General features: G+C 41.1%; 2 protein-coding genes across 4 annotated transcripts in view; one reads left to right on the top strand and one right to left on the bottom strand.

Annotated features, from left to right (window-relative positions):
* gpr137c (G protein-coupled receptor 137c) overlaps positions 1-4,309 on the bottom strand; it is a 58,112-nt gene extending 53,803 nt beyond the window's left edge. The window contains exon 1 of the mRNA XM_055863874.1: positions 3,612-4,309. Within this exon, the coding sequence (XP_055719849.1) occupies positions 3,612-3,998 (387 nt within the window). The 5' untranslated portion in view covers positions 3,999-4,309. The remainder of the gene's footprint in view (positions 1-3,611) is intronic.
* The window catches only part of txndc16 (thioredoxin domain containing 16), a 58,965-nt gene that overhangs the window by 3,346 nt on the left and 43,457 nt on the right, over positions 1-12,162 (top strand). Inside the window, exons 1-6 of one of the 3 annotated variants that reach the window (XM_055863871.1) lie at positions 4,660-5,203; positions 5,863-5,945; positions 6,251-6,324; positions 6,500-6,574; positions 8,201-8,322; positions 8,668-8,758. In XM_055863871.1, coding sequence (XP_055719846.1) covers positions 5,047-5,203; positions 5,863-5,945; positions 6,251-6,324; positions 6,500-6,574; positions 8,201-8,322; positions 8,668-8,758 — 602 coding nt within the window. In that variant the 5' untranslated portion in view covers positions 4,660-5,046. Of the gene's footprint in view, positions 1-4,659; positions 5,204-5,862; positions 5,946-6,250; positions 6,325-6,499; positions 6,575-8,200; positions 8,323-8,667; positions 8,759-12,162 lie in introns of those variants that run through there. The other 2 variants (XM_055863872.1, XM_055863873.1) reach the window with 2 other exon arrangements.

Raw genomic sequence — 12,162 nt, 5'->3', positions numbered from 1 at the left:
AATGACACGCCTTTTGATGACAAAGAGTCTTTAGTCAAGATGGTACCATTTTGCTGTCTGCCTCCCCCCCTCGCTTTTTCTCTCTGCTCTTTTCACTGTTGCATAAGTCACATGTCAGTTTAACTGTAACAGCACACAGCAGCCAGCCAGGCTCCGGCAATGCATGCATTAGGCCAGACAGCAATTTGCACAGATCACATGCACCGGGGAATGGTTGTTTAATGTACAGTTGGTATTCAAGGCACAGCAAGCCATAATGTGTTTCTGCCACGCCACCAGGAGAGTTGCTGAAAGTGTAATCTGACAAATGAATTGGTTATCACTTCGCCCCCATCTCCTGGGATGAGGTGGGAGGGGAGGAGGAGAGGGGGGAGAGGGAGGATGGATAGAGGTAGACTTTTACAAGGGGAATATAAAAGCACATGACACCTCATGCATGGCTGTGTCATCGGAAAAGAGGACAAAAAGGCCTTGACACCTGACTTGTCTGTGAAACAGTCAACACACACACCTTATGACAACAACTCCAGACCTAGCCTCCCCTTGATGGAATGCCATGTCAGATAGGGCTGTGACGATACCAGTACTGCAATATTTTTTTCCATGGCAAAAAATAAAATCATGAAGCAGACCTAACTCTTTGGTCCTTTAAAACCAGGAAAATAAATAACTGGGACTCTGGATGAGAACATAATGAAGTGTGTTTCCAACATTAGGGGCTGTTTTCCTAAAGAAGTTAAATATGCTTCGTGTTTTGTTTCCTTGTCGCGATAACAACGAGTATCGCGATACTGATATCTTCCCGGCCCTAATGTCAGAACAAAGAAAAGAATGAGCAAATCACCAACTTGACTGGATTACCACAATTACCTAGGTATATTATAGTGTTACCCAGAGATGACCTATTTCAATCAGAACTGTCATCATGATGCACCATTCGGACTGTAAACACAAATCATCAACTAATTGGGGCATGTGTTATTTGAAAATTGCAACAGCAGGTACCAAGGGATATTCCACTGATTGTCCTCATAAACTCATGACGAACATACATTGAACAGATGATGAAGGTCACTGCCAACGGTAATGGGATGCTTCCAGGTGCGACCCCCCCCATCTTCCTCACACAACAACCCCTCCAATACACTATGACCATCCTTATCCATCTTCACAAGAAAGGGTCTATATTTGGCAGATTTGGCAGATATTTGGAGACTTCAGATGATTTATGCTATATGTGAGGCAGAGTGCTAGAGCGCTTTACTCCTATACTGCTCGCTGCCTACAAACCCCTTTTTGTGTGACTGGAATAGTACAGGACAAAGAAAGGGGTGATGTTATGCTTCTGATTGGCTACCGTGTTTAAATGCCACCTTGTGGCGGTATCAGTGCACTTGCAGTCTTTCGCTCGAGCAAGAGAAGCTTCGCTTTGCTGAGACTTGGGGAGAGAAAAACATTCACACACCCCTCTCTTTGCTCCTCTCCAAGCGATGGACATATGCCACACAGAGGCTGCCAGTACTGCTCTGGGACACAGTAGGGATTGTCTTACAGGTTTGAGGGTTGTTGTTGCTGCTGTGCGCAGTGAGTCAGTCCACAGTGGAACAAAGACAAGAGAAAGGGTGCGTGAGAGTGACTGCTGTAGCCTACAGTGTGAAGAAGAGCTGATTGGAAGCAAGCATCAAAATATTTTCAGATGTGATAAGAGTCAAATTTAAACAAAAAAGATAGGTTTTGAGGCTGTGGGAACCAGGTGAATAGTCATGATAGCAGGGTTGGCTTTAGTATGCAAAGGAGATCTACTCTTTTGAACTGGATTTTCCTGTAAATGACTATAGGTTCGTTTTGAGACTATTTTTCCAGTTGATAGTGATGCATCCTAAATAGATAAACAAAGGTAGAAATATACAATATCCTCCTTTGCATATTTGGGTATTATTCTACACACTTGCTATTATTTTAATGAGCTCCACCACTAAAAAAGTACAGCACAATAGAGCTCAGTAGAGTAGTGTCAAGCACAGTAGAGTTCAGTACAGGAAGGTCAAGTAAAGTATAGTTCAGTACAGTACAGTATACTCAACTCTACTGTGTACTGTACTGAACTCTACTCCACTCTATTCTACACTACAGTACTGAACTATATTCTACCTTTCTTTAAGGTACAGTACTGAACTATACTTTTCTTTAATGTGCTGTACTGCGCTCTACTCTACTGTACTGTCCATACTTGTGAAACATAGACGTCTATGTTTGGTTCAGACCAAATCTGAACGTCTAAGTTTGGGCCAAATTAAGGCTGGTCCAGACATTCCTTGGATGTTGGAATCAAGGCCAGGACGGACTGACCAAATGTCAACTACTTTTCAAAATGCATGGACTTCCGGTGTTGGTCGGTGCTCAGTCGGTGAGGATGCTGCTTATAGTAAATGGAAAGAGAGGGGGCTCATCGGTAGGTGCCTACCTCCTAACTCTTCACCATTTGCACACACTGTACATAGATTTTCTATATTTCTTTTCTTTTGTGTTATTGACTGTACGTTTGTTTATGTGTAACTCTGTGTTGTTGTTTTTGTCACACTGCTTTGCTTTATTTTGGCCAGATCGCAGTTGTAAATGAGAACTTGTTCTCAACTGGCCTACCTGGTTAAACAAAGGTAAAATAATTTTTATATTTTTAAAAAGGTGTTAGTAAGATCCGGGAAAGGTGGCATTAATTAGAGAGAGGGGTTGTCTAGACAGTTCACACTCTTGCTTTGACCATCAGATGACAGAAAGAGAAAGAAAACAGTTATCAGCTGAACATAACAGGACTATGCCAGTGGAAAGGAGATGACCCAACTGTGGCTTGTGACTACTATGATTTCCCATTGTAGCTAGCAATTTTTCGGAAATTGTGTTACCGATTTTAATCACTTAATAATTAATAACAAAGTCGATATTAGTAAAAACACTCGAACTGATTCATAGTTCTACCTTTACGTTTTACTTCTGTGAACTTTCATTATCCTCCCTCCTCATGAGGGAGATAAATGAGACAATATCTTCAAGATATGTGTGTTTTTGGTAACGGAATTTAAAGGTACAGGGCAATGTTTCTTAAAGGCAGAATTTCCCCCCTAAAATAAATATATGTTGATATTAGTTGGCTGGGGTCTTTACTTCCACATTATTGTGTTTTGATGTATTTCTAATATCTTAAAAAAAATAATAATACAAGACCCCTTTTCAATCTGTCTGACAAGAATTCAAAACCATTTCTTATTTGTAATTTTTTTGGGATGAAAAACAGTTAAAAAAATTATATTTGCCTTAATTTCTCAAAAATACAGACTCAGCTTTCATTTGACACCCAATTTGTCATGTGCCTGTGAACTTTACATGTTGGTACTCATGGGTCCTTTTACATGGAAATGGCCCTATAGGCATATTGTCTGGAGACATACTCTTTACTCATAAATTTAGCATGATAAATTACATGTACAAAAAAATATGATAAACATGTTTAGTTGATAGGCCTATAATAAAGATGACGTATGACAGAAGTCTGATTGTGTGTACATGAAAAACATGACTTGGCAACATCAGAAAATGTATGAACATGCACTTACCTGTGCAAAATAAAGATTGAGCAGACACAGAGTGAAAAATTGGAGGCATACTGGAAAACAGTACAGCAGCCAGTAAGGCAAAGGCTGCAACTGGTTTGCTTGGACAACGTTCTTGAAGTAGAATGAAAATAATGTAGTCCTTAGCGCTGACCACAGCAAACAGAGAAAAAGAAAGACACTCTGGTAACTGAAGCGCTTGTGTCCATAACGCAAAATGAGCCAAAGTTGCAAGTAAACAAACACAAAAAGTAGCGAATATAGGATGGTATACACAATGGTGAGTCCGAGCTCCACAGACTGAGGAACCGCAGCTCGAATCGATTCATCACTTGAGTCCGTTACAGACGTGAAAACACTTAGGCTGACCTGGTTTTCTTTCAACAACATAGCGAACGGATAAGTGTAACAACAACGACTTAAAAAAGCATATCTAATGATTTATTCTAAAATAGTAGAAGATCCAGTTTTTGATGTATTTTCCACGAATTTGGTATAATTATTTTAATGTCCACTCAAAAACAAAAGCACGAGCTTGATAAAACTACACTAACTAACTAACCACCTACCGACATAAATCCGAGGGTTAGCGACAGAGCGGATGACTTAACAGCTATAGCTATAAAACAGATAAACAAGAAAACCCTCCAGTCTCTGCAAAGCAGCTCATCTGTGCAAAAAAAACAACTCAGGAAAAAAGGGGACGTGAAGTAGGGAGAGATCAGCTGAGTGAAGCTGCAGTTTAGAGCCCGCCTACTGACCAATAAGCTGCAGCCTTGAACTAGCTATCAATCAACGCCATCTTGGCTCCCTTTCCATCACATATTGCGTTGAAATCACTGAAATCCCTCGCCTTAGAACCACAATGGTGTCCATTTTCAGTCCATATCACCTTTTAGAGTTTTCTCTCCACCCACTATTTCAACATTGGTCAGTATGGTACCCAACCTCCAGAATCCTTCTTTGTGATTGGCTTGCAATGATGTCAGCTCCGAAGGTGCAGGCCTCTTCATTTTGGATTGGCTGTCAACTGCTTTTAAAAATCCATCACTCTGATTGGATAGTTAGGTGGGACACAGGAAGATGAAACAGCAAAAATGTTCTAGAATCACTCTTTCATTTGGGTAGTGTAGCTACATAATTTCACAAAAAGCAAGTGAAAAAAACTGCTCGTTACCAGGTCGTGTAAATTGTCTAAAAGCTAGTTATATAAAATGCTTCTGCAATGTATTAATAAGAGTGCCCATATCGTGGTCATGGAATTTAAATGGCCCTTGTCTGGCTACTTTAGCTAGGTAACGTTAGCTGAAAAGCGGAGTCAAGGCGTTATGCCATAACAGACCTAGCCAGCTTGCATCGTCGAAAGTAACTTATTCCATTCATCTCTACTAGATTTTGTCGGTTCAATTGATCTGTTAGGTTCGAGCCTTCATCGACCATGGCATGGTTCATATGTGTCGTCATACTTTTGCTCTGCTCAAAAAGTGAGCAATGCACCACTGGAAATGCCTCAAAACTCATTGAACACACAGCTGACCAATTTTTCGAGAAAATGCAATCAGGAAAGATGTATTTTATATACTTTGGAAAACAAGGTAAGTGACATTAACAGGTGAGAAAAATATGAGCCCCCAAGATGCCCTGTAGACTTGCTGGTGGACATATTGCACTGAATACTCTAACAATTGCAGTTCACGACCCTTGCTCAGGTAGGGACATTAATCTCCCCAAAGTGTCTGGAAGGCCCGGGTTCAAGACTTACAAGGGGCGTTGCACTAGCACCATTTGCTAAATTGGTGTCAGGAGTTGAATGGGACCCTTGAGGCGCACGCGAGGAGTGACTTAGTTTGTAACGAACGATGATAGTGCAACACACTTGCGTGTCTCAAACCAGGGTCTCTCAGCCTGCAGGCAAACTCGCTAGCCACTGCTCTAATAGGGTTAACTCACTCTGAGATTGTAATGAGCCTACCTAGGTATGGGGGAATAAAATACTAAATTGTATTCTAATGACCCTAGTTAATAATTGCCATACTACCTTCCCCATGGGGATTACATCATAATTAGTGTTGTGGTTATTGGTTAGGGCATTTATCATTGGGTTCACTGCTCGCTAGTTACCTCGTGCTATTTCCTTGTTTCGTTACAGTATGCTTGCCTTTTGTAGTGCAGTTGAATAATGTATTTAACACAATTGTTTACTATTCTAACCCCACAGTTTATAATTCCATTTATTTTTCTTTTTGATTACAAGTCAATCCAACCATACGTCTCTTCATTGAACAGCTGGAGAAGTCTGCAGATGCTCTAGAAGATTATGGTATTTCAGTTGCTATGGTAACCAACACAAATCTTTATCCCTTGATTTACTCAAGCACCACTGGCTTTTGCTGAGTCAATGTTGCACAAGGAGAAATTAGATATTGATGGGAACCTTGGGAGGTTGTAGTGGTATTGTTTAGATATATTTTCATATCTGTCATATAAAATAATTTTATTTTGACATCACTGGAGTGCTGGATTGTTTGAGAACACAGCACTACAAGTACACTTTTGCACTACAAGTACACTTATGTGAGGAGAAAAGTAAACAAAACATCTGTTTGAAATGAATTGTTTTCAATGTCTATGCACGTTTGCAGGTAAATTGTACTAATGAACACATAGAAAAGTACTGCACTGGAGAGAAGCTGATGAAAAAAGTTTATTTGTTCAGGTGTGTATTGTATATCCATTGTGGATCTTAAGCAGCTTGATTAAATATTGTGCTAACAGTACATGCATATTACACCTATACAATGTCATTTTAGAACGCACCTTAAGGTTTAAGATGAACAGATGTTTCTCACAAAAATGAACAAATAACTACTATATTATTTGTTGTCTTACAGGGGTGGCAATGTCCTGAAGAGTTTCGACACAGACACCGTCTTCGACGTGAACGCCATAGTGTCTCACGTTCTCTTGTGAGTAAAGTGTTTGTAAACATTTCCCCTAAACACTGATACAGATATTGTAAAACCTCTATAGTGGTTGAAGGGGCAATCAGCAGTTGCTTGCTACATCCATTTTTGGACACTTGTAAACATTTATGATACAGTATGTACCCATTTGATTCTTATATTCTTGAAGAATAACTTATAAATGCCTCATGAGCTTAGTTTAACTGTTGTACCCATAAGAATCCAGATAAGCCTCTATTCCAATGTTTGTAAACAAAGTAAATAAATAAAATGCTGTATAGCTTCAAAATATGGTTAAAACTATAATTGTGATATCATGACTGAATTTCAGTGAATACATTTCTCCAGACCCATCCCTCAGCTTTTTACTGAAACAGGTTGGCCCTTTAAGGGTAGGGTAATCTGATCCTAGATCTATGGTTAGGGGCGACTTCTAACTTAAGCTGGGAGTACAGTAGCTCACCTAGGGGTCAATCGATGTATAACTCTCACCTTTGGAACTCTGGCAACTCAGTAAGTCGGTGCCTGCCGAGTCAGTGTCTTTGTAGATGGTGTCTCCAAGTAACAAATAATGGAGACAACTGATGGGTTATTTGAGCTAATCCATACTTTGAGCTTGGCTTTAGGCAGCTTCTCGCTTCAGCGGATGCGCTGTAGCCTCACTGTTAGGAATAGGCTTTGACAGACCCGGGGCGGCAGGTAACCTAGTGGTTAGAGCATTGGGCCAGTAACTGAAAGGTTGTTAGATGGAATCCCTGAGCTTACAAGGTAAAAATCTGTAGTTCTGCCCCTGAACAAGGCAGTTAACCCACTGTTACTAGGCCATCATTGTAAATAAGAATTTGTTCTTAACTGACTTGGTTGTTAGATCGAAGTTAAATAAATAAAATTTGTGTATCAAGAAATTACCGGTCACTTTAAAGGGTGACTGCACTTCTGTATTTGGCCTCATTTTAGATTTGGTTCATTTAACCAAAGGCAACCCAAATTTACCAAACACATTATGATTGGGTCATCTGAATTGATGTTTACTTGTGTGCTGAAAGCTGTGGGCAGGATTGAAACAAACCCAACCTTCATTTACGTTGTGATGCAATGACGACCACAAGTCTCACAAAACTGTTTTGGACGAGACTGACCTTATGACCAATATTAACCTATTTACACTTTGTAGGCAATTTTGACAGTATAATAAATGCTTCTGACTCATAGGCTGTTTTAAAAAAATATATATATATATATATATATACGTTGGTTTTTAGGGGCAGTTGCTCTTTAATTCAACATGTACGATATAGAGTGACATACCATTTTTCATTTGTGTGTACATAATGAATAGAAACTCCCACACACTTTGCTTGCAGAGTTTCTATTATTGATTGTGCTATTTTGTGACGCACAGTCAATAAATTATACCCTTTGAAAGCACTGTATGAAGGGACTTTTTATTCATTTGAAGTATTGTAGGGTTGAGTAAATCTTGAGTGCTGTTGCACAATGGAACATGAACATGTACGAATGCATTTCACTAATTTGTGTACAGTAATCTGCTAGGCGAGGGAATTTATTTATTTGCATGGCCATATATATGTAATGTAATGGTATGTATGTGACTTGTCCCTCTCTCAGCACTGTGCTTTTTGATGAGGTGAGGTACGTCCATACAATTGCTGAGCTACAGTCAGTGGAGAGGGCAGCTAAAGGCAAGGCTGACATTGTGCTAGGCCATGTCCAGGTCTTGGGCTTACCAGGTAAGGTCCAGTCTCCCACACTACCTTTAAAGGTTAATAATAAGGAAGGAAACCACAAGGGGTGCATCTCAATTAGTCTGTTTCCTCACTCCTCATCTCAAAGGGCATATTGCTTTCACCCAGCACGGGTTTTCAGATTTAAGAGAAATCCATTTGACTATCGACTTGTTGCCAAGGATGAAAGTAGTTTTCATATATCATACATTTCTTTATATCCAAAGCTATAGAAAATGATTTAGCTATTCAACCCCTTGGTTCCATTTTAGTGCAGCCTAACACTTTGTACCAACTTCTTTGATTTTTTGTCATTCGGTGTAACCTTCACGTCCCTGTCATTCTATCCAGAGCACCGAGCGTTGATGGAGACAGCGTTTGTGTACGGAGTCAAGTACCAGTTTGTGCTGACCACAGGAGGCCCAGTGCTGACGAACATGGGGTTAGTGTTCTTCCATCCATAGTCCCCTCGGGAACCCAATCTAAGCTAAAGAGGCCACCTCTCCCCAGTCACAAGATAAAGCTTGGCTGTGTTCAGTAGGGAACAGCGTGGCAAAACAATTTTCAAAGGAAAATAGGTTTGGGCAGTAGACGTGTATACGGGAGTTATTTGGAAAAGTGTTTTTATAGATGTGAATACTTTTAAGGAAACACCTGCAGTCAACTCTTGCAGTATATATATAAAAAATAAAAAAATAGCCGTACTCAACGGTGTTCTCAACTGAGCCTCCACTATATCCACGGCCGTTTTTTGAAAAAACAACCTAGAACTAGAGAAAAAAAATCACATTTTCATAAAAAAATCACATTTAGTGTGGGTGAAAACAACCAGGTTCTATTTTGTATTTGTTTTTTTCCAAATATATATATATATTCCATTATGACGCTCACCGGTAATCCCCAGTCACGTGGTGTTTGTTTACAAGCACACAACGACAAGAGATCTGAGTCACTTACTGTCTGTTTATACTATACAAGTGTCACTCCTCCTAATGTGGGTGCTAGGTAGTGCTACGTAAACTCGGCAAAGAAAGAAACGCCCTCTCCGTCAACTGTGTTTATTTTCAGTAAACTTAACGTGTAAATATTTGTATGAACATAAGATTCAACAACTGAGACAAACTGAATAAGTAACACAGACATGTGACTAACAGAAATAGAATAATGTGTCCCTGAACCAAGGGGGGATCAAAATCAACAATAAGTCAGTATCTGGTGTGGCCACTAGCTACATTAAGTACTGCACTCCTCATGGACTGCACCAGATTTGCCAGTTCTTGCAGGGAGATGTTACACCACTCTTCCACCAAGGCACCTGCAAGTTCCCGGATGTTTCTGGGGGGGAAATGTCCCTCACCCTCTAATCCAACAGGTCCCAGACGTGCTCAATGGGATTGAGATCCGGACTCTTCGCTGGCCATGGCAGAACACTGACATTCCTGTCTTGCAGGAAATCACACACAGAACAAGCAGTATGGCTGGTGGCATTGTCATGCTGGAGGGTCATGCCAGGATGAGCCTGCAGGAAGGGTACAACATGAGGGAGGAGGATGTCTTCCCTGTAACGCACAGCGTTGAGATTGCCTGCAATGACAACAAGCTCAGTCCGATGATGCTGTGACACACCACCCCGGACCATGACGAACCCTCCACCTCCAAATCGATCCCGCTCCAGAGTACAGGCCTCGGTGTAACGCTCTTTCCTTTGACGATAAACAAAAATCTGACCATCACCCCTGGTGAGACAAAGGGGCGAGCACTTTTTGCCAGTCCTCTCTGGTCCAGCGACGGTGGGTTTGTGCCCATAGGCAACGTTGTTGCCGGTGATGTCTGGTGAGGACCTGCCTTACAGCAGGCCTACAAGCCCTCAGTCCAGCCTCTCTCAGCCGATTGTGGACAGTCTGAGCACTGATGGAGGGATTGTGCGTTCCTGGTGTAACTCGGGCAGTTGTTGTTGTCATCCTGTACCTGTTCCGCAGGTGTGATGTTCGAATGTACCGATCCTGTGTCGGTGTTCTTACAAGTGCTCTGCCACTGTGAGGACGATGAGCTGTCCGTCCTGTCTACCTGTAGCGCTGTCTTAGGCGTCTCACAATACAGACATGGCAATTTATTGCCCTGGCCACATCTGCAGTCCTCATGCCTCCTTTCAGCATGCCTAAGGCACGTTCACGCAGATGAGGGACCCTGGGCATCTTTCTTTTGGTGTTTTTCAGAGTCAGTAGAAAGGCCTCTTTAGTGTCCTAATTTTTCATAACTGTGACCTTAATTGCCTAACGTGTCTTAACGACCGTTCCACAGGTGCATGTTCATCAATTGTTTATGGTTCATTGAACAAGCATGGGAAACAGTGTTTAAACCATTTACAATGAAGATCTGTGAAGTTACTTGGATTTTTACAAATTATCTTTGAAGGACAGGGTCCTGAAAAAGGTACATTTCTTTTTTTGCTGAGTTTATTAACAGCCATTGTCAGTCAATCCAGTAGAGGTTGGAAACTATGGTGCGCTTTGATTGGTCACTCGCGTCACATTAGAGGATTTAAATCAACTTTAATCCCGCCCTGTTCAGCTCCCTCTAAAACCTATTTTTTTTATAAGCACATAGTATTTAGGACTGACTTTAAGAAATTTAGCTAAATTAATATTATGGTGTTTCTATTCCAAGAAAAAAACTAAAAAACCTCTTCCTTTCCGTTAGGATGGAAAGGAAAATATGGCGCTGTACAATGTGACGGTCGGGAGTACAGTACTGGGCTATTTAAATAAAGGTGACACTAAGAGCATAACATTGCTACTGTATAATTGTAGTCTAATCAATATCCAAACAGAGATTCAGTGAAAAATAAAATTGATTTACATTGTTTTAGTTTGAACGTGCAGACTAGCACTAAGAACAGAACAGGGGGAACGTTTCCCTATTCAGCGCCATTATTAGTGCAATGCCCCTTAAAGTGTTACACGGAAACCAAACCGACTGTGCGCATACGCCATCGTGCATAAATGTATTTTGTCACCCCACAACAAACGCGATCACAAAACGCAGGTTAAAATATCAAAACAAACTCTGAACCAATTATATTAATTTGGGGACAGGTTGAAAAGCATTAAACATGTATGGCAATTTAGCTAGCTAGCTTGCACTTGCTAGCTAATTTGTCCTATTTAGCTAGCTAATTTGTCCTGGGATATAAGCATTGAGTTGTTATTTTACCTGAAATGCACAAGGTCCTCTACTCCACCAATTAATCCACACATTAAACGGTCAACCGAATCGTTTCTAGTCATCTCTCCTCCTTCCAAGCTTTCTCTTCTCTTGACTTTATATTGCGATTGGCAACTTTCATAAATTAGGTATCCGCCACTGACCTATTTAGTCTTTCAGTCACCCATGTGGGTATAACCAATGAGGAGATGGCACGTGGGTACCTGCTTCTATAACCCAATGAGAAAATGGGAGAGGCAGGACTTGCAGTGCGATCTGCGTCAGAAATAGAACTAACTTCAGCTCTTCGCAACGCAGATGCTTTGTTGGCTCAATAATTGAATAATATAGATTTCAAAATTTATTTTGCAACACCCTCCATGCGAGCGGTGTAGTCAGCCTGTTACTCTGTGCTACCCGGGGTGGGGGTTCACCCCACCCTCCTCCTCCCTTCCCTATGGGCTAGGTCGGTCTTCTGTGCGCAGCTCTGCTGCCCGTCCCGTGTCCCCCTGCTCTCGTGCCTTGAACCTTGCACGCTTTCAGTGGATACAGCTGGAGAACTGCAAGGCAATCCCATTGTGCTCCACTCGGGAACCATGACCAATATATATTGTCCTGCTAATAACAGGGTTATTAAATATC

This window comes from Salvelinus fontinalis, chromosome 15 (genome assembly GCF_029448725.1).
Source record: "Salvelinus fontinalis isolate EN_2023a chromosome 15, ASM2944872v1, whole genome shotgun sequence".
NCBI classification, from domain to species: domain Eukaryota; kingdom Metazoa; phylum Chordata; class Actinopteri; order Salmoniformes; family Salmonidae; genus Salvelinus; species Salvelinus fontinalis.
This window is presented reverse-complemented; position numbering and strand designations above follow the sequence as displayed.